Source organism: Topomyia yanbarensis, chromosome 3 (genome assembly GCF_030247195.1).
Source record: "Topomyia yanbarensis strain Yona2022 chromosome 3, ASM3024719v1, whole genome shotgun sequence".
Classification (NCBI taxonomy): Eukaryota; Metazoa; Arthropoda; class Insecta; order Diptera; family Culicidae; genus Topomyia; species Topomyia yanbarensis.
Genome location: NC_080672.1, coordinates 265,906,401 through 265,929,517, shown reverse-complemented (window position 1 = coordinate 265,929,517; position 23,117 = coordinate 265,906,401). Strand labels below are relative to the sequence as shown.

The 23,117-nt window shown below is 39.7% G+C and overlaps 2 protein-coding genes across 3 annotated transcripts in view; one reads left to right on the top strand and one right to left on the bottom strand.

Annotated features, from left to right (window-relative positions):
* Nucleotides 1-23,117, top strand: part of LOC131694009 (uncharacterized) — a 405,981-nt gene that overhangs the window by 169,020 nt on the left and 213,844 nt on the right. The window lies entirely within an intron of this gene.
* Nucleotides 834-19,662, bottom strand: LOC131687912 (odorant receptor 82a-like). Its single transcript, XM_058972007.1, has 4 exons — nt 19,602-19,662; nt 1,706-1,837; nt 1,148-1,629; nt 834-1,094 (listed from the first exon to the last, which is right to left on the bottom strand). The coding sequence occupies exons 1-4, from the start codon at nt 19,660-19,662 to the stop codon at nt 834-836; spliced, it is 936 nt and encodes a 311-aa protein (XP_058827990.1).

The following is a 23,117-nucleotide window of genomic DNA, read 5'->3' as shown; positions in this document are numbered from 1 at the left end:
TGTGCAGAGTAAGCACTTCGGCTACTTTATGAAGTCTTTGGCAATGTGCCCCTTCTCCCCAAATCTTCTGCACAGGTAAGATCTGTCCGAGCCTCTACAGTTTCTTCCCTGATGGCCGAAACACAGTTACGTTGGTTTAGGGGCTCTACCACTAGCATACCGACCATCCGACTTTGGTCTTACCTGTCGACATAAGTTTGTTGGTTTTAGTTGATCTGACTTCCTGTTCCGGAGTTACGGGATGAAGAGTGTGGTCGCACAGCAAATTCTCATATAAATTGGTAACACCATTGTGTCCGAATGATATAATACATATTAAAATGGGTGTAACATTACTTGGATTTGCAAGTCTAGATCACTTATAACCAATCAAAATAGTTTTGAACGCATTGGCAACCAATAACATTGGTTAATAACATTGTAAAATCGATCTTTTAAATACATATTTTAGTTCAGTTTGTGCACAATTAAATTATCTGAAAACAGTGTTTCACTTGTATGGATATGCAGCTTACATGATTTTTTTTTGTAATCGTGCACGGAGTTTTGAAAAACAGTTTTCATAAAATGGGCTTTAAAGCTTTTTGAAGGAAAAAAATCAAATTAAAGAAAACTTATTGGATTTTAAAAAGCTGTACTCTGAAACTTTGCAAGAATATTGTCAGATAATAATTCTAACGATTGAAATCGATTTTTAAGCTGATTGAGTGCCATCTATAGCGCCAACTTTATTCAGAAACTCTGATTTATCCCTCTGATGGTCAAGAATTTTTCAAGCCACCTTCGAATATGTATTATTTATATTCATCAAAAAACTGATCCTCGGACGTTCCTTATCTAGGTAAATGACAAAAGCAAAGTAACGGAGGACCCTGCCGAGTTGATAATCTGAAATACTCCAAGACGTTAAAGAACTCACGTTGTTGTGACTCGAAACTTACCGCTAACAAGGTTGGTAGGGATGCCCGCATGAACCCCGCATTTATATTAACCGGTAACTGTGATCTCATCATGCATAGAAGTAACATTTTCCGAGTTTTAGGAGATGCCTCGTACCAATTGCTACAGTAGATAGCATCCGATACCAATGTGCTCTGGAAAAATGACAGTATTCAAACAACAGGTATCCAGCTGTTTACAAAATTACCTCATGTGACAGAAGAGATCCAAAGTAAGAGAAAAAGCTAACTTGAATGACAATCACAACTATATACAATAAATAGGCCATGATTAATAATAGAGAAGATCCTAAAAACATTACTAATTGAAAGCATAGAATGCACAAAAGCACTGAAGCAACCAGAAGGTCCATAAAAATAATCATCCTGAAAGCGGCCATCAACCGATTGGATTGATCCAAAACTAGTTCGTGATAGTCTATCAGCTCTTTCAATGACCCATCATTTTCGTCGAAACTACGATCTTCGAAACGTTTATGTATGCACTTGAAGTGAGCTGCAAGATTTCCTGCCAATCCTGCGAAAAAAGCTTCGGCGGATACGCTGGCAAAGGAAACAATGAACAGAGCGGAACTGGTCAAAATGAACAGAAATCCAAACACCAGAGGATGACTTATGTCGAAGGGGAAACTGAAAATATTCGAAACTGATTGATTATAAACATCAAAACATCGCAGTCAATTGAGGACATACGTACCTTAATGAAAGTGGAAGATGCCACTCGACGTGGCCCTGAGAAATCAAACTGTATAGCCCTCTAACGATTGCGGCAAGGACAAACAGCATTCCGGTTGAAGTGGTCGCTAGCACATAAACTGTTGCCAAACGCTGATCAATCTTGTTGCTTTGCTCGATGATCTGTGCTTCTTCGGGTGTAACTGTAATTTTGCAATTGCACATCATTCAATTATGGATTAAGCGTTTCTTTAAGTTTAGTAGCTTTGTACCCTTTGCTTTCAATCGTTTGAGAACGAAAATAATTCGCCACAGTTCATTTCGGTGTAGGTTGACGTAAAAATGTTTTACAATCGCTAAGTAACCCGTAAATGCGGGTCCTAAACTATCACAGACAAGCACAATATCATGAGAATTTCTCATGGCAAATAAAATAGTAGCAGAATCGACAAACACCACCGCCAAAAAGCAAATATGAAATAGTACTCTGCTTGACACGGTGGCATTTAGTCTTATACCAATCAAAGATAGGCAAAGAAGCTGCACTCGCATAAAGCTGTCCTTGGTCCAGTACTCGAAAATTACCATTTCCGTTCACATGTACGATGGTGGATGTACTGTTTCGACTCGGTTAAAGCTTTTATCGGCTAAGCTGTCGAAGATCCAACACATCATGCTCAAACTTTGCTTTTGTTAGAGAAGTTTGAAATTATAGGGTGCTCATAACTTTCTCAATTGGAGGCGATGATTTTCTTGTTAAAATATATAGATATTCGTGACCATACAATGTTGTGAAACTGAGTCCATTTTAATGTTCCATGATTATCCAACATGTATAATTTAAAATGGTTTTTTTGTTTGCAAACAAGGACACGTCCAAAAGCCTTGTATTAAAACTTTTCTTTCTAATGTAGGTAAATATCAATTATCTTGAATTTGAAAGCACGCTTAAAATACACTGGAACCTCATTTTACGAACCAAACCAGTGGTTCGTAAATTGAATTAGTTCGTAAAAAAGTGCTAGTTATAGTTATAGTTCGTAAATAGTTCACTTCACATTCTTGTTATAATTCGTTTCCGTACAGCAGTTGACGAAATATAAGGATTAAAACATAATATTATTTTGAAGTAGAATACTTCTAACGTTTCAATACAGGGGTCCCGCTTCAAAGTTTCTGCTGAAATATTTTCCCAGTTTTCAAAGGCTGTTGTAACTTCTGTTAATTGGCAATATGTGCACGTATATTGTATTTGATTCAGTAAAATGTGCTATTACTATAAATAACAAAAATAATGTATTTTGTGAAAGTGGTAATTATCAGCACTGATTGATCCGAATAATTCAACCAAGCAGCGAGCGTTGCTGGGACCGCCGCTTCGCTATCCAATGAACCGCGATATATATATATATATATATATATATATATATATATATATATATATATATATATATATATATATATATATATATATATATATATATATATATATATATATATATATATATATATATATATATATATATATATATATATATATATATATATATATATATATATATATATATATATATATATATATATATATATATATATATATATATATAAAAGCAGCACATAAGAAAAATTCGTCAGTTTGCTTTCTGACCTCGTAGTAGTTGCTACGTTCCGTCAGCTCGAAGCAATATACAGTCGGGTCTCCTACTACGCGGTTAACTGGGGGCGTGAAAAAGGAATCCGCGTTGTAGGATACCCGTAGCTTATGGGATTTCGACTAATTGGGGCTGTGGCCGATTATTTCGTCCGTGTCAACATATAGCGCCATACTTTCTTCGGCAAAGTTGTTGTACTCACTTGGGCCTACAACTTAGAGCAATTGGGTATCCAATTAGTTCAGAACTATGCCGCCAGGGGTGCTATGAAGAAAGAGTAAATAAATCGAAATTCATCAAATGGATTCAATGTCAAATATATCAAGACCCTGATTATTTTGAAAGGTAGTGTCTTTGGGAAATTTATAAAAGAAGTCCAGAGCTTCTGGATGGTAGAAAGTATAACTCGCAATTACCCCACCAGGCGGCGCTAGTGCTAATGCAAATATTCAACACATGTTAAAATAATTCTATATCTCAACATCGTGATTAGATGGAGTAGTACTGTCTTCAGCAAAGTTGCTCGAGAGGTCGAGGACTACCCAACGGTAACAGATTAGTTTGGAATACTCTCACTATGCGGCGCTAGTGAGCGTAGAAGCTTTCAACATTTGGTAGATTATGATGTGTCTCAAAACTCTAATAACTTGGACAAATGGTGTTTTCGGCAAAGTTCTCGAGGAGGTCTAAGGCTACTAGATTATGGATAAATTAAACTGGAATGGACCCACCAGGCGGCGCTAGCGAGCATTTTCTTTCAAAGCATGTATCTCGAGATCATGATCATTTGGAAGGGTGGTGTCTTTGGCAATATTTATAGGCAGGTCGAGCTCTGTCCTACGGCGAACAAATTAGTTCAGAACTCGCCCACTAGATGGCGCTAATGGGAATGAAACTTTCTTAACATTATAGATATATTTCTAAAGTTTGATAATTTAGGAAAACGCTGTTTTTGGTAAAGTTCTCCATGGGGACAAGTGCTGTTTGAAAATGTATAGAAAAATTTCGATTTTACCCACTAGGTGACGCTAGTGAGCACGAATTTTTCCTTTAAATTTCTGCATCTCAATATAAAGGCAGTTTAGAAGGGTGGTGTGTTCAACAAAGTTTCTCGAGAGGTCGAGGACTACCCGACGGTAACAGATTAGTTTAGAATACACTCACTGTGTGGCGCTAGTGAGCGTAGATACTTTCAGCATGTGGTAGATTGTGATAGATCTCAAATGTCTAATGATGGTGCTTTCGGCAAAGTTCTTGAAGAGCTCAAGGACTATTCGATCAAGGATAGATTGAATTGGAATGGACCCTCAAGGTTACTATAGTTAGCTAGTATATATTATATTCTGTATCTCGAGATCATAATAATTTGCAACGGTGATGTCTTTGGTAATATTCATCGGCAGGTCGAGTTCTGCCTTACGTTGAACATATTAGTTTAGAACTCACCCATTAGGCGGCGCTAAGGAGGATAAAACTTTCAGAATATTGTAGATCTTTTTTAAAGTCTGGTAAATACTTGGTTACGCGAGTAAGCACGTGTTCTGGGTGACACTAGTAAGCACGCATTTTTTTCAATTTCATCATTTCAATATTAAGGCAATTTAGAAAGGTGGTGTCTTAAACAAAACTGTTTGATAGGTCAAGGACTACCCAATGGTAACCGATTAGTTTGATATACTCTCACTATGCGGTGTTAGTGGGCGTGGAAGCTTTCAGCATATGATAGATTATGAATTATCTCAGAAGTCTAATAAATTAGAAAGATGGTGTTTTCGGAAAAGTTTTTGAGGAAGAATAAGGGCTACTCGATTATGAATATTTATTTACTACTCTGATTCTTGTTAATTTTATTTAAATTTCTGAAGTAGCCTCAACGGATAAGAAGATAAATTCATCAACCCATTCTCTGGCGCATTATGAGAGTATTCAAAACCAATCTGCCATCATCAGACAGCTCTAGGACTACCGATGAATTTCACTGAAGAAAGCCTTCTTTTAAACTGTCATGATTTTGAGGTGCCAAAATTCGTAAACATTTTTTTTCTCTCTAGTGCCACATAGTAACTGAAATCCACGTTAATCTGATAACACCATTTTCATGAATTATCAAACTTTTGACTTAAGCTACTACGTACTAGAAGTTGTATTCTCCCTAGCAATGAGTGAGTTCTGAACTAATCTGATCACAGTAAGATGAAACTCAACCTGTCGATGAATTTTGCCGAAGATACCACTCATCCAAATTATCCTTATCCCGAGAAATAAAATTTGAAAAGCTTGCTCACTAGCGCCGCCTGACGGGTCCATTCTAATTTAGTCTGTCTATAATCGAGCAGCCCTTGATTTCCTCAAGAACTTTGCCGAAAACACCATCTTTCTAAGTTACACTCTTGAGAAGTACCATAATTTATCAGGTCCTAAAAATTTCTGCGCTCACTAGCGCCGCATAGTGAGAGTATTCTAAATTAATCGTTGGGTAGTTCTCGACCTCTCAAGCAACTTTGTGGAAGATACCACCTTTCTAAACTGCCTTTATGTTGAGATGCAAAAATTGAAAGAAAAAATGTGTGCTCACTAGTGTCATCTAGCGGGTTAATCCAAAATACAGCACTTGTCCCCCTGTAGAACTTTATCAAAAACAGCGTTTTCCTAAATTATCGGACTTTAGAAATATATCTATAATGTTGAGAAAGTTGCATTCTCATTAGCGACGCCTAGTGGGCAAGTTCAGAACTAATTCATTCGCCTTAAGACAGAGCTCGACCTGTCTGTGAACATTGCCAAAGACACCACCCTTCCAAATAATCATGAACGCGAGATACAGGATATGAAAAATAATGCTCACTAGCGCCATTCAACCTTAATCTATCCATAATCGAGTAGCCTTTGATCTCCTAAAGAACTTTGCCGAAAACACCATCATTCTAAGTTGTTAGACTTTTGAGATATATCATTATCTACTACATACTGAAAGTATCTACGCTCACTAGCGCCACATAGTGAGAGTATTCTAAACTAATCTGTTACCGTCGAGTAGTCCTCGACCTCTCGAGAAACTTTGTTGAAGACACCACACTTCTAAACTGCTTTTATATTGAGATGCAGAAATTTAAAGGAAAAAATCGTGCTCACTAGCGTCACCTAGTGGGTAAAATCGAATTTTTTCTATACATTTTCAAACAGCACTTGTCCCCATGGAGAACTTTACCAAAAACAGCGTTTTCCTAAATTGTCAGACTTTAGAAATATATCTATAATGTTGAGAAAGTTTCATTCTCATTAGCGCCATCTAGTGGGCGAGTTCTGAACTAATTTGTTCGCCGTATGACAGAGCTCGATCTGCCTATAAATATTGCCAAAGACACCACCCTTCCAAATGATCATGATCTCGAGATACATGCTTTGAAAGAAAATGCTCACTAGCGCCGCCTGGTGGGTCCATTCCAGTTTAATTTATCCATAATCTAGTAGCCTTAGACCTCCTCGAGAACTTTGCCGAAAACACCATTTTTCCAAGTTATTAGACTTTTGAGATATATCATAATCTACCATATGTTAAAAGCTTCTACGCTCACTAGCGCCGCATAGTGAGAGTATTTCAAACTAATCTGTTACCGTTGGGTACTCCTCGACCTCTCGAGTAACTTGGCTGAAGACAGTACTACTCTATCTAATCACGATGTTGAGATATAGAATTATTTTAACATGTGTTGAATATTTGCATTAGCACTAGCGCCGCCTGGTGGGGTAATTGCGAGTTATACTTTCTACCATCCAGAAGCTCTGGACTTCTTTTATAAATTTCCCAAAGACACTACCTTTCAAAAGAATCAGGGTCTTGATATATTTGACATTGAATCCGTTTGATGATAGTCGAGTTTACGACGAGAATTTCGATTTATTTACTCTTTCTTCATAGCACCCCTGGCGGCATAGTTCTCAACTAATTGGATACCCAATTACTCTAAGTTGTAGGCCCAAGTGAGTACAACAACTTTGCCGAAGAAAGTATGGCGCTATATGTTGACACGGACGAAATAATCGGCCACAGCCCCAATTAGTCGAAATCCCATAAGCTACAGGTATCCTACAACGCGGGTACCGCGCAGTAGGAATCCGCGCAGTAGGAAGCCGCGTTGTAGGAATCCGCGTAGTAGGAGACCCGACTGTATTCCATGACTGCCGCCAGGCATCATTTCAATGATGTAGGGTAAAAGGGTATAATACGCCCCACCGGGGCTAAATGCCCCTGTTTGATTCCCAAGATTCCTGAATTATTTAAAAAGTAAAAATGACTGATAACAGTATCGTTTCATGAAATCAACGTACTAAGTTAGTTTGGTATTTGTAATATGTTGCAAAACAATAATATACACAAAAGTTTCAAAAGAGCTACTTTTATGTAAGCATCCACTTTTTCCAATAGCATTACAACCAAGTAGAAACAGTCGGATTCGATAGAACTATTTCAAGCAGCTTACTAGAATATTATAGTTTCTATCTTAGTTTATAGCTTGGCTTAAAACTATGTGTGTGTGTAGAATTATTCATGTATTCACAACAGCTCATCACCGGCCAAAACGCCCCACCCATTGTTGTGGGGCATACTCACCGATTGCTGTGGGGCATACCGTCCTCTTGTTGTGGGGCATATTACACTTTCACCGGGGGCATTTTGCCCTGGGTGAAAGAAAAAACTAGAATTTAGGCATCTTTGAAAAATGTTTAATTGTACTTGTATCAGGATGTTTTTAATAAAGAATGAAACGGGTACTAATTTCTAACTAATATAACAATAAATTAGAGTAGTTAGTGAGAAGATCATAGCGTCGACAGGTGAAATATAGCTATTTTTGCTTAAGGGGGGCGTATTAGACCTGTTTGCCCTACAGGCGCGCCAGTTTTAGGCATACAATGATCACAGACTACAGAAAAAAACAGAACGCTTTTTCTTTTGGAGCTAAATAAACGAATTTCAAGGCGATGGGGTGGTTGGGTGTGAGAGACCGCGCTCTCTTGCTCTTTCAATTATGTATGGCGTTCTCAAAAAAAATTCACAACGGCGCGCACTCCAGAGTGCACTGCGAAGGAGTGTGCTCTTTTATTAGATTTCTTCAAACAAACGATAGTATGGCTGTGATTGACGATTTGAAGCAGATTATGTTGATTTGTTGAATACTGATATAAGTTTCTGTTGATGGTTTGATACTGGAGGCAAACTGGGAAACGTGGATTTTCATTTTACTTATTTTGTTTGCGAATTTCACTGCTATACAAGTGAAATGCTTCGTTAAAAGTAATGTCCTGGTACTACATTTGTTGTCGATTATTATCATACGTGACAATTGCAGAGTTATTGCGAAGAAACCTGGTTGGTTAAGGTTCAAGTAACCTTTTCTGAGCATGTGTTAGATTTGAACGCTGGGTAGGAAAAATTGTGTTCAGCTTTGCCACCGGATTATTCATTTAAACCTTTTCAAAACACTAAACGAAGAATATCAGCCGATTTGTTAGATCACAACGACTCAAATCATACAAAATAGCTGCGGGAAAAACTATCAGTTTAGCTAAATGGTGCTTTTGTAAAAGTGGCTGTGTACAGCTAAGAAAAATTGTGTACAGCTTTGCCACCGGTTTATACATATAAAGCATTTATTTGCGTTGCGTTGCGTAAGCACGGTATACTTCGTAGATTGCAGGCTGATGACTCTCATTTCCAGCCAGGAATCAGGAATCAGAATATATTGGCTCAAATGGCACGTTCCCCGTACATAGTCGGGGATTTGTGCCTTGCCGTGTGTTTTCATCATTTCCTGAGCGGAAGGAAAGGACAAGGAGGTGTGGGGAAGTAGACTTGGAAGGGTGGGAAAAACAGCACAAAACAAAAAATAAACAACAGGTAAATTAAACTCACAAGTAGTTCAACTTGCCTGCGAATAAGCCTAAAGCTCTTTACCACATTGGATAAGAAACTTTAGTATGTCTCTGAGTTTCAGTCGACCAAACATGGTTTCGTCTATATAAGGACGGCTGAAGACTCGTAATCGCAATTGCGCTAGCGCTGGGCAGTTGCATATCAGATGATATGAAGTTCCGTAGTCGGATTCACAAAGATCACATGAAAAAGACTCAGCGCGCTGAATAGTTGCCATGTGATAATTGAGTTTGCAGTGGCCGGTTAAAGCCCTGGTCAGCATGCCGCAGTGGAGCTTCGAAAAATGTAAGAGATTTTTCGAAACCACTGGGCATGGTTGTTCTAGAAACGCCTTTGTTTGGCGACACGTTTGTAGATTTCTCCAATAATTGCGGTGCTCGGACGAAGCCCAGGACCGTATTTTTTCCCTTATCCAACTTGTCGAAATTGGCAGCGCGGGCTCAGGACCAACGAAGTCAATCGCTGAACCTGCCCTGGCCAATTCGTCAGCCCATTCATTTCCAGTAATACCGCAATGTCCGGGCACCCAGACAAGGTAGATAGTGTTGACAATGCTTAGTTCTTCGATTTGGGTTCGGCACGCGATCACTAGCTTGGACCGGGATTTGTCTGAGCTAAGGGCCTTGATTGCAGCCTGACTATCGGAGCAGAAGTTTATAACTCTGCCGGACAAACTCAGTTGAAGGGCCGATTGCACCCCGCACATAATCGCAAAGATTTCTGCTTGGAATACAGTACAGTATCTACCTAGTGAGTGAGATTGTTCCAATCTCATTTCACGACAGTAGACACCAGCACCGGCACGTCCCTCCATCAGAGAACCGTCAGTATAACAAACCACTTGCGTTTGTTGTTGTCTTTCCATAAAGCCAGACAACCACTCCTCTCGAGAGGGAATCTTCACATGGAATGTCCTGTAAGGAAAACTACAAGTGAGTGTAATATCGCTGGGAGCAAGAATATCTTCACCCCATGTAACCATTTGTGACCACAATCGTGTATGACTGGTAGCAAGATCAACATGATTACTGTTCCAAAGCCCAGTAACCTGTAGTCTGTATGCACATGATAGTGCTTCTTGTTTTAAGTGTATGTGTAATGGTTTGATATTTAGAAGTGCCTCAAGAGCAGCAGTCGGAGTCGTGGTGAAAGCACCAGTCAACGCCATGAGCGCCATTCTTTGCAGATGGTTTAGCTTTGACTGGACTGTCACCACCTCTCCCCTCTGCCACCACACAAGGCATCCGTATGACAGTATTGGACGTACAATTGTCGTGTAAATCCAATAGATGTATTTAGGTTTGAGACCCCAGGTCTTTCCAAAAGTTCGTCTGCACTGCCCGAAGGCCATGCACGCTTTCTTGACTCTGAACTCAATGTGAGCAGACCAATTCAGTTTGGAATCCAATATGACTCCAACGTATTTGACTTGATCTGCACACAGCAGCTCAGAATCAAAGAACTGCAAGGGACGAACCCCGGTTGTTATTCGCTTCTTCGTGAAAAGAACCATTGAAGTTTTGCTTGGGTTAACTGATAGTTTAACTTGTCGACACCACTGTTCGACAGCTCTTAATGCCTGTTGCATCAAGTCAAAGATTGTTCCGATGCAAAATCCAGTAATTAGTATTTGGTAATCGTCAGCAAACCCGTAGGTTGGAAATCCAAGCTCATTGAGTTTCTTCAACAAGCCGTCAGCTACTAAGTTCCATAACAAAGGTGACAGAACGCCGCCCTGAGGACAACCGCAAATACTCAACTTCCGTATCTCAGCCTGTCGCAGTGACGAGCAAAGTATGCGGTTACTAAGCATTGCGTTTATCCAACCTGAGATACATGCAGGTATCCCATGACCGCGCGTCGCTTCCAGAATAGACTGGAAGGACACATTGTCAAAAGCACCCTCAATATCTAGGAATACACCCAAGCTAGATTGCTTGAGCGAGAAGGCTTTCTCAATGTTGTAAACAACATCGTGAAGCAGAGTGATCGTGGATTTCCCACACTGATATGCATGTTGCATTTTGTGCAGAGGATATTCAACTAAACTAACGTTCCTGATGTGATGATCGATTATCCGTTCCAAAGCTTTCAGAAGAAAAGAACTTAAGCTGATAGGCCTAAAACTCTTGGCTTCTTCATAGCTTGAGCGCCCCCCTTTGGGAATAAATCTAACAGTTATTTCTCGCCATGCTTTCGGGATATACCCGGTAGCAAGACTGGAAAGCAAAATCTTTTTCAAGACATGTTTAAGAATATCAAATCCCTTTTGCAGTAGCACGGGAAGTATTCCATCTTTTCCGGGTGATTTGTATGGAGCAAAGCTGTCAACTGCCCACTTGACCGATTCAGTGGAAACCAATGTGCGTGCTAACGCCCACGAGTCCGAATCACCAGAATGAGATCTGTGAACATTGATCAACTCCGGATCGATACAACCTGGAAAGTGTGTGTCGAAGAGACAATTAAGAACATCTTTTTCGTCTGTCACATAAACACCATCTCTGGTTTTCAAGGAGTTCATCTGAAAATCATTCGATTTGGAGAGAATTTTATTTAATCTGCTAGCCTCGTTCAGACTAGAGACATTAGTGCATAGGCTTTGCCAGCCAGCCCGTTCTGCAGATCTAAGACATTTCTTATATGCACTACGAGCTGACCTGAAAGCCCTGGAGTCATCACGCTGACGCCGGTTCCAAGCTCTTCTCATAACTTTCTTCATTCTATCAAGCTCAGCCCTCCACCAAGGGGTTCCCCTAGTCGATTTAACAGTACGAAGTGGACAAGCTTCTTCGTAGGATGCTAATATGAATGAGTTTGTCGTATCCACGACGTCATCTAAGTCGTCTAGTTGACTAATTGTTGGAAAATATCCATGAAATTTAGTCGCTAAGTTTTCCAAAAAGAGGTCCCAGTTTGTAGACTTAGGATTACGATATGTCACCACATTGAAGGTGACATCAAAATGCTCGAAAAATATGTATTTATGATCGGATAGAGACGGTTCAGTTTCATTTGGAACCTGCCAATTTCCCAGTTCATGCAAAATTCTATCAGAGCAAAGTGTTATGTCTAACACCTCCTCCCTCCCAGACCTCGCAAAAGTTGGTCGGTTTCCCACATTCAGAATATGGAGATTTGTACTACTTATGTACTCCATCAGTTCAGAGCCTCTCAGATTGATGTCTGAGCTGCCCCAAATGATGTGATGAGCATTCGCATCACTGCCGATAATGAGCGGAAGCCCATTTCTGCTACAATATGATACAACGCTTTTGAAATCATCAGAAGGAGATGATTCGTTATGCGGTAGGTATGCTGAACAATATATATATTTTTTGTCTACGTTTCCGACAGTCAATGTAACTGTGACAACACAGATATCGCGAGTTGTGAGCTCCGATATGAGACACGCGTCAATAGCCTTATTTGCAAGAATGCAAGCACGAGGCATTTCACGTGGGTTAGTCATGCCTGTCTTGTTGTAAGCAATGAAGGCAGTGTTAAGTAACTTTCCAAAATAGAAGTTTCCTTTATGGAAATACGGTTCATGAACCAATGCTATGGAAGCTTTACCTTCCTGCATGAGTCGAGATAAATTCATAGTTGCTGTACGTTTATGTTGGAGATTGACTTGTGCTATTCTAACCATTGTTGATTAGAGAACTGCACATTTCATCTCCAACACAAATTGCACAACAACTAGAGGACACCAAGCGAGTTGGGATGTTAACGCATTTAGCGAACCATATCAGGTTTAAATGGGACATGATCATTTGATTCCCACGATTTGCGAAGAAAATAATGGTCCACTGTGTCAGAGATTCGCATAACACAGCAAGGGCAAAACCCAAAATGCTCCGTGCGCGACTGGCATATTTTAGACCCTCCAATCATTAAGTCCTCGGCACGGAACTACACCTTGACTTAGGGTCTCCTACTTTCAGTCGCCTCCTACGACATGGCAGCAGGACTCCAGTGGCTCAATTCTAGGCCGGATACCACACGGCCGATTTGTTAGATCACAACGACTCAAATCATACAAAATAGCTGCGGGAAAAACTATCAGTTTAGCTAAATGGTGCTTTTGTAAAAGTGGCTGTGTACAGCTAAGAAAAATTGTGTACAGCTTTGCCACCGGTTTATACATATAAAGCATTTATTTGCGTTGCGTTGCGTAAGCACGGTATACTTCGTAGATTGCAGGCTGATGACTCTCATTTCCAGCCAGACTACTTGAGGAGCATTGTTTGGGAATAACAATTGATCCAGTCCAAGCGAGAGTTTCGCCTGAGAGCAACCATTGCGGGCCACGACCATCTTTACCGTAACTTGGAATGAGAAAGGTAGTGTTGATGTGGTACTTACTTAACGGAAGGCCCCGACTCAGCGACACTCCCATAAGTACCATGGATTGGGTAGTGGGTGGGTTGTTAGTCAGGATTCGCTTCAAGCAAGCGATGCGACTGAGACTATATTTTCGTGCATGTTTGAATAGTTCATTGACTGTAGGATACGTAAATCTTCTAGGCGTTTAAACTCTGGCTAATTGTTTATCGAGATTGTTTCATCGAAAACAACTTGAACTCCGGACAGCCGACTGTCGGGAGTGTTGTCGACAATGTAAAATGGACCGTAAACAATGAATTTAAAAGTGGTATGGTGGAACATTCAAAAATTATGTCACGCAAAGATTACCCAATACTAACTAACTCTCTGTCATATTACCACGTTATTTTTCCCCTTGGTCTAATACGAATCAAATTCTTTTAGTTTTTCCTTCATTTTGTAGTGGCACTTTTATGCCGCTACTCGCAAAAGTGTTCATGTTCTATGGAATTTCCGCCATGGAATGCACCATGTAGCGCAATAGTGCGTAAAACGGCCGATTGCGTCAAAGCACATGACGTGCTCCCCTCCCATTTATGTCACAATTGGTCATATCTCTTCCTCCTAATAGCGTGGCAGAATTTATAAATGATCCTTATTGGTATAATCACAAGCATATTGAGATCCCGTAACTTGAAATTTTCCACCTCGTTCGAGTAAACGTTCCGATATTACAATGAAGACGCGAAACAGAAAAAATATAAATGCTGCGTTCCTAAACGATATTAACATCATGCACGAATCAAACACCCCCCGTTTCCAAATAGTACGTACTTATTCTTAGCTCAGTATAATTGACTGATGAGTTAATGGACTAAAAGTAAAACATTAAATATGACCATAAAACATTTGTTCCTCGTGCTGAAATGATTGCCGCAAATTGGTAATTGGATATCAATTGATCTTTCGAATTGTCAATTCTCCACCCTCATACATAATTCAAAAGTCATTCACTCAGACAAGACCATGCGTATTTCCCAACCGCATTAAAGACCCAGTGGATCCGTTTCCTAGTTGGTCAAATAAACACTAAACAAACAAATAAATTAGTTTGTTCAGTCTAAAGAAATGTTAGCTCGATTGGCATCAACCGGCGGATACGTGTTCCCTTACAATGCCATCAAATGAAAGTACATTTAAAATTACATACGACAAAATATGTGTAATTCAAAACATTACGAAATGATGACTGCTTACTTCTTTGCATTTAAAAAATGATCGGAAAAAATTAGTTGCATAACCAAGGTGGTTCATTTTCAAAGATAGCACTGCTGATGAATCACTGTATAAAAACTACAAGGGGCAGCCCTATGGGGTTGCACGAACTGTAGACGTAGGACTATACTACTTAATGTAAAATATTTATTTTCTTAGTACTTAGTGTGTGTGAAAAAACACCCGGACCGGTGAAGAAAAATCAAATTTTAGACAATATAATGCCATCTCATGTATAGACCAAGCTTTCTAGTTGCTCTCAAACAGATCCTAAAAGTTCAAACACCCATGGATAACCCCAAGTTTGTAGATGTGCTTCGATGGCACAGGATTGTAAAATGGTTAATATTACGTCATGAAAATTCAATTCTTCCGTGACAATTTTTTTTTCTGCAAAATGCCCTGTGTGTATGCAAAGCTCATGATTTGTTGGGATATTAGCATTGATTGGAAAATGCTTTCCAACGCTGCGCATTGCATGCATACAGGACATTTTGCAGGTCACCAGAAGCTGTTCATTTTACTCACTCGCTAACATGTCTCATTTTTGGACATGTTCAGAAATCAAGAATCATGTTTGAAAAATTGTGTGTATGACGAAAACATGTCTAACAAGAAACATATAAGGTGATTGTAATAGCTCATTCACTTATTAGTTAGAAAATAATGACTTTGCTTAACGTGTTCATTTTACCGCCAGTTCCCCTACCTACCAACACATTCGCTTCAAACATTGAACCCAAGCGCACAATGCAAAATGAGTCAACGCTAATGATGATGGGTAGAGCGAAAGAGACAACTAGTACCATCGCGACACTATTAGCGCATTTCACCAAAATTCCACGCAGCCTTTCCCGATTGAAAGGAACGGCCGCGCTTAGTCCATCTGTCATAATATCGTGATTTTGCATAGCGAAGGGCTGAATGATTTTGTTCCAAAAAACAGCCCTGCGTTATGCAACACTTTGTGCAGGTTGATTATACCAGTTGCAATTGGGGCAAATTCACCAAGTTCCGTAAAATTCCTTTTAAATTACAGAATTGATAAAATTGCTTAGATGAGCTAAACTAATTAATCAAATCCTGTTTTAAAAACTGTCCTTGCGTTTAAACCAAAATGGGAAGCTTATTACTACCACTACATTACTTAATTTCAAGCGCAAATAGCAAATACATGTGCTAGTTAAACCAAAAATGTACTGGCAACATTACAGCGGCATTTAGGAAGCAGTTGGAGCGGTCGCCTGTTGGACGACACAGGGTAGCCTCCTTCCACAGCCAGTGTAACGGACTTCTAACTCAGCTACACTGGCTGTAAAAAACACAGCGCAGTGATCTGCTTCGCCTGCCGTTCAACAGGGAACTGAGCGTGTCTGGCCAAGTCAGCGTTGCCAACTTTATTTTAAAAAACTGGATCTTTCTTTAAAAAAGACTGGAGAAAACTGGATGCCCAAATAACCAAATTTATCCTTGCAAAAAGGGAATGCAAAGTTTAGGGATGCAAAGTTTTTTTTAAATAAAATGGATCTATTTTTAATAAAACAGGATTCTCAAATATGAAGACAAACATTATTCAATATGAAAACGTTCAGCTATTAGAAAAAATAAGAAAACTATTCTTATATAGCAGCGAATTTCTAATTTAAGATAGTATAAAAGTGATCGCTACTATTTAAATATAACTTTTAGATAATATCACATTACAAGTTTTAAGAAATTTGAAATGTTAAACGAAAAAATTGGTACCTTCAAGCTAACGCACTGTGCCATAAGTAATAAACAGACTACAAAAACAATCTTCATTTTAATTAACGATATCTGCTAATCTTGCACTCCATAGCATATCAATTTCTAATGTGTATTGAAATATGACAGGGTGCAGCCAAATATGGTTACTGAAAAACAATTAACTTGTTCCCTAGAGAGGTTGTACTCTTCACTATTTCATTTATTTTATTTTATTATTTATTATTATTTTATATAGTAAACTTTTATTGTATTATAGTGAGGAAATAATTTTGGCACACACCTCTGGGAAAAACTGGATAAAACTGGACAATATTTAAAAAAACTGGACGATTTACACATTTGTCTGTTTGGCTGGATCGAGCAAAAAAAAAACTGGAAGAATCCAGTTTAAACTGAAAGGTTGGCATCGCTGGGCCAAGTCCGTTCTTTAAATAGTCGATGATGACGTCGTTCATAGAAGCGTAGCGCGCTAGGTACACCAATCTGTCGTACAGGGCTTGGGAAGCGCTATCTTATGTGTGTTAATGTGCGATATTTTGACAAGGTTGTATATTACTTAATTTTTTAATGTTATGATATCAAAAATCTTTGGGTTTATCTATTGGAATCTATTCTTAGAAGTATTTCGGGTCGATTTGCGCAAAAAAATTGAAAATTTATCGTGAGATGGCTGAATTATATGCGTTTAAAATTGGACCACTTTTCGTTACATACCATTTTTGTAGAATTTGCAGAGTGCACCCCCATATCGAAAACAAAGACGTAGTCCTACGTCAAAATTGGTGATAAGGGACGCGGACGAAAATAGGTGACCACCGCCCGATGCAAATTATGCAAAATAGTTGGTCGAAAACAATTGATCGGGTGGAATGGTGCTTTTGAAAAAGTGAATGTGGTTTTCTCATTACGCAGTTGTGTTACACGTGCGGATTTGTTTGAAAATTCGCATCTTCGCTCAATCACGAAAGCAGTTGAAAATCAGTCGCCACTGGCGACTCACGGATGTAATAAACAACTTGCAGACACTTGTCTAGACCGACCCCATCTTTTCCGATGCCAGTAAACAACCACTGAGCCCCAATCGAATCTCGTCGAGCTGATAAATGGCCTCGTGGACTCGACCTGGCGCAAAACACATTAGAAAACAGATCTGGAAAATGTTGTTTCCGTTCCAATCTGTGTAAAACCGGTAAATAAGTTTTGGCTATACTTGTCTCTTATAAGACCAGAAGTAACAAATGAGGAAATTAACGTTATGGTACGGGCAAACCTGAAAAGTTCGCAGAACCCTGAGGTGATCAAATTGGTAGGCAACGGAAAGGATATCAATAGCATGATCTCAGTTTCATTCAAAGTTGGTCTGGATCGTGAATTGAAAACTACCGCATTGGATTCTTCGACTTGGCCTGAAGGGATTTCGTTTCGTCAATTTGAGGAATATCCTTTTCCAAAATTTCGGAAATCTTCTTTTGTGAATTTAACGCCAGTACCTATAAAACCGAAAGCAGTCGGAGGACATCACTAACTGTGTGTAACGCTGGATATGGATGGTGGGAACCCTCCGGTTCTCATCACAAGCGAGTATCGTAACATTTTTTATACGACCCCAACACTCATTCACTCCGTGTTGCAGCATGCTCCCCTTTCAGACGACGACACCGCCTGCTGCACCAACGCTTCACTCGATGCTGCTGATCAGTCCGTAGCCCGTAGCCTTGAGGATAGTTTTACAACACGCTCTGTGGATAATGCCGTTTCCCAAGCTAACGCGAGTGATGCAATGAACCAGCTAGAACCAATAACAAGCATTGAGAAAGTCCCCGAGCCCCCCGATACAGGAGAACCCTACGCTAATCTACTTCTTTATAATCGTCCCGGCCCTGAGATTGGGCCCCGGCAGAGTGGGCGTCCTGCCTGCTATCCCAGGCGAGTATATTAATGCTATTGAACCGGCTGTACCTGATGATTTTTCGCCTTCCAGCTGTGCTACTCCATGCAGTATCCGTATCTACTACCAAAACGTACGCGGGCTAAGGAAAAAAATAGACGCATTCTTCTTGGCTGTTTCGGAAGCTGAGTACGAAATAGTCGTCCTAACCGACCTGGCTAAATGACCCAATATTTTCCGCACAACTGTTTGGACATCAATACACCGTCTTTAGGAATGATCGGTCCCCCTTGAACAGCCTCAAGATTCTCGGTGGGGGGTTTTAATAGCAGTATTGACTAAACTAAACGCTTACATGGATCCCGCAACGATTTCCAATACGCTCGAACAGTTGTGGGTTGTTGTTGACATACCGCAAACTCACTCAGTATTGGCGTTATATACTTGCCCCCTTGCTACAATAACTTCCTGTACAATCGTCATGTCAAGCCCACTGAAGAGAACCTTCGTCGGAACCCCAAATTTGATTGGTCGTTTGTCAACTCCAAATAAAAAGAAACGGGGCTGCCGTGCTCCATGTTTTTAGAAAATATAGCTGCTTGTACTGAAACTGAGAAGGGCAATCTTTTTGCAATGTACTTTAAACAAATATTCCTTGATCGTTCCGCCACTGTAAAAATTGAAGCTTTCGTTTGCTTCTGGCCCTGACGGTATTCCGTCGTCTGTGCTGAGTCACTATGCACTCGCTCTTTGTAACCCGCTGGCTAGGCTGTTTAATCTATCGGTTCAACAAAGTGAGTTCCCTACACACTGGAAGTTTTCCCACCAGTTCCTAGTTTATAAAAAAGGCGATAAACGTGATGTTTCCAATTATCGAGGAATTACTTCTCTATAAGCCTGCTCAAAGCTGTTTGAAATAATCGTAAACCACACTCTGTTTGCTTGATGCAAGAGTTACATAGACAGTGAACAGCATGGCTTTTTTACAAATAGCTCCGTAACTACTAATCTTATGCAGTTTACCACGAACTGCCTACGAAACATGGATTCCGGATGGCTAATCGATGCCGCATATATAGATCTCAAGGCAGCATTCGACTGCGTGGATCATGGAATTCTTCTTTAAAAAATTGAATTACGTGGCTTCTCAGCAATGGACGTAGCTTGGTTCAGGTCGTACTTGACGAACCGCTGTGTCATGGTTCAAATAGGTTCGACAACATCGGAAGTGTTCTCAAACCGGTCCGGAGTTCCACAAGGTAGTTACCTCGGTCCGTTACTGTTAACGTTATTTATAAACGATCTCTCTTTGCTGCTTCCATCGGATTGTCGTTTCATTTATACGGATGATACGAAAATTCTCAAAATCATCAAGTGCCTAACAGACTGCTTGGCGCTACATTTGTTCGTGGAATGGTGCAAAAATAAGTATCGCTATATGCAGCATTATTTCCATCCATCGGAAAAGTTCGCCAATCGTGTATGATTATCAAGTTTGTGGAAGCTCTTTTACGCGGGTAGAGCAAACCGAAAATTGGGATTCAAAATTGCAGCGGAGTTTCAAGATCCTTTGTGTTTGTTGTGATCATTGAATTGTTCGCTTGTATGCTCCTTGCTGGAATCTAATGCTGTGTTATGGTGCCCTTACCATGCTAACTAGATTGCTAAGATTGAAGATGTTCAACGTAAATTTGTAAGGTACGCTCTGCGGCTGTTGCCGTGGCGTGACCCAATAAACTTGCCACCATGCAAAGACCGCTGCCGTCTGCTAAACATCGAACCGCTGGAGGTACGACGGATCACCTCACAAGCATCATTTGCTACAAAACTACTGATAAGCGACATTGACTGCCTAGTGCAGCTAAATTTGTGCGCTCCTGAGAGTCCCTTTTGTCCTCGAAACCTACTTTTGCTGGAACCTCGGAATACGGTCAGCATGACCCGCTTCGATTCATTTGATTTTAATATGTCGTCCAGTGTGTTTCGTCAACGGCTACTTAACCATTTTCGTGTCGTTCGTCATAATTAGTTTTTAAGTTTTTTTTATTCATTAAAACAATCTGTGAATTTATATGCTCACAAATACAAACCACATACTTCATACATTGTGGACAAGTCATCAAGAGAGCTTGGGTTCATCTTCCGAATAGCAGAAAACTTTAGGGACGTACACTAGGTTAAAATCACTATTGCGCTCAACGCTAGAATATTGCTCTGTTGTTCGGAATCCGTACTACCAGAACGGGGACAGAATCGAGGCCGCCTAACGCCGGTTCAAACGCTTTACACTTCCTAGGCAAAACAAATTGAAGCTCCCGAGCTATGAAAACCGTTGTCAGTTAATCCTGCCCTACACTCTAGGCATCCGAAGGGACTGCGCTCTAGCCCTGTTTGTCTCGGACTTACTGTCTGCCAACGTGGATTGCCCTATAATCCTCGGACGCCTGGTTATTCAAGCCCGCGTTCGAGTTTTACGCAATAGCTCTCTTTTGCGATTAACGTTCAGAAGAACCAACTATGGCCGCCAGAGTGTGGTAACAGCGCTTTTAAACGGTGCCTTTTGAACAGCGTAGTTTTAACACGATTTTGACTTCAACCTGCCTAGGAATTTGATAAAAGCCAAATATTAGCTATCCTGGAATGTAATCAGTTTAAGTAACCACCATTGTGGCCAATGGATCTTTTGATGAAAATAACAAGCTAACAAATAAACAAACCCATATTTTCAACAAATCAGAAAACCTTCCGAAAACTAGTGTAATAAATTCGATTTGCTTTATAAACGTCATAAACGTCCAAATATGTATTTTTCCGTATTTATTGTGATAGATTATTCTATGTGATGTGGTCTGAGAATTAAATAAACTAAGCAATCAAGTCTCACTCTCCCCTATGTCTCATGTATAAAAATATATGTCACCCGGACTTCATGTCTGATTCATGATGTCAACCTTCTTTATACATTCTAGTCGTTTCATGTATCGTATAACGATTACCAAATACCGTTTCCACATAAATCAGTGAATTGGTATTTGTTGAGAGCCAACAAACAAAAGTCACTCAAGCGCAAAGAAATATGCCATGGAAATTATTGCATGTCATGCATGCGATTCCTATGTTAGTTTTGTGGCATGTTGAAATGATGGAGGTTTGGATCTAGTTGTAAACGCTTCGCTGGGGCTGGGTTTTCGTGTGATTTATCTTAAACGCAGAAGCAGAGTTAAAAATATTCAAATTCATTGAATGAAAATTGATCATATTCAGCCGCATTCACTTTCAATATTCAGTGACGCAGCTGAAAATGTCAAACGAACAAGCCGCCCATTCATCCATGCAGATTTTCATTCGTCTCCGATTATTGCACGAAGCGACCATGCGGCAACGAATCAAATGCATCAAAGTAGGCCCTGGCGCAATGTAAGCGATGATGATTGTTGTTTCATATGCTTTACCGGCATTTGAAAACATTTTCCTAGATAATTAATGAAATGAATATATTGTACGATATTCAACTGAATGAATAACATGGATATTTGGATGAATATTTTTTCTATTCACCGTGAGTCACATCAGGTTCATTTTCAGCCGTCAAAAAAGAGCTTCGATTATTTTTAACTCTGCGCAGAAGTGATCAAGTACGGGTTTTTGGGCGCATTCCGTCTCGTTCCATAAGGTTATCCACTAACTGCTAAATATTTGTGGTTATCGCTCCGTTTCCCGGTCGCAGCATCTGTACGGTTTATTTGATTTATGGTAACCGACGTGTTTTGATGGCGGGAGCTGAATGCATCTTGCCAGCAGGGTTGGGAATTGCGTGGTTGAGATTTGGTGGGATTGAATTGGATGTCAAGGCCTGTTGGGAAATATGTATAGTCTTCTTTGTTTTATAATAATATTTGACATACATATTAGGGTGGCACAAGAATGCATGAAAAAAAATGTATACCGCAGAACCAAGTTAGAAAAATTTGTAATTCTTTAACGAACTCCTACGCTAAATCTGAATCAAATCTGTTGGAGCATGTTTTAGAACAAATGATTCTAAGTTTGTATGGAGTTCACTATGATAAAATAATACATTTTCATTAAATTCATAAATATGCCGCCTGGTGCCCCTGAAAAATATATTGTATGCTACATTCAATAGATTCAGTCAAGTAGAACAACTTCCTCTAAAGACAGTTCATAGCTATGACAACTGGTTCATGAGTTAAGGATTATTTTTATATATTTATTTTTTGTACTATAATATACGTTGAGCAAATTAACATTGAAACGAGACTGAAGCGGGAAAGATTCCCGTTATTTTGAAGCTCAACGAAGGTTCACCACATCTCTGTGGAGCTGGAACTGGAACTACTCTATAGTACCACGTAAAGTGAAGGTAGGTTAATTGAGTAAGCCGGGCAATATCTGTCACTATACGCCAGCGAGAGTGTCTCCGGCCATGAAGCACGATTTGATTTTAGCCAAAATTTTTGAACGAATCACCCAGGGATTAAGATTGAAGTAGAATCGTGAATATAACGCTAGAACATAACTTTGCTAAAATAAAATAACGTCAGAAATAACGGTTATGATCTCCATTATTACTTTATTTAAAACCAACAATTCTACATAATAACGTTCCCGCTTTACGGACAGCAAGAAAAAAT

What these genes read in the sequence shown, in the direction of transcription:
- LOC131687912 (XM_058972007.1), bottom strand. Translation starts at nt 19,662, where the DNA reads ATGACACAGCGGTTCGTCAAGTACGACCTGAACCAAGCTACGTCCATT. An exon ending in AATCGTTAGAGGGCTATACA is followed by an intron (nt 1,630 to 1,705) that starts GTTTGATTTCTC and finishes ATTGACTGCGAT; the next exon opens with GTTTTGATGTTTATAATCAA. An exon ending in GATCTCTTCTGTCACATGAG is followed by an intron (nt 1,095 to 1,147) that starts GTAATTTTGTAA and finishes TCATTTTTCCAG; the next exon opens with AGCACATTGGTATCGGATGC.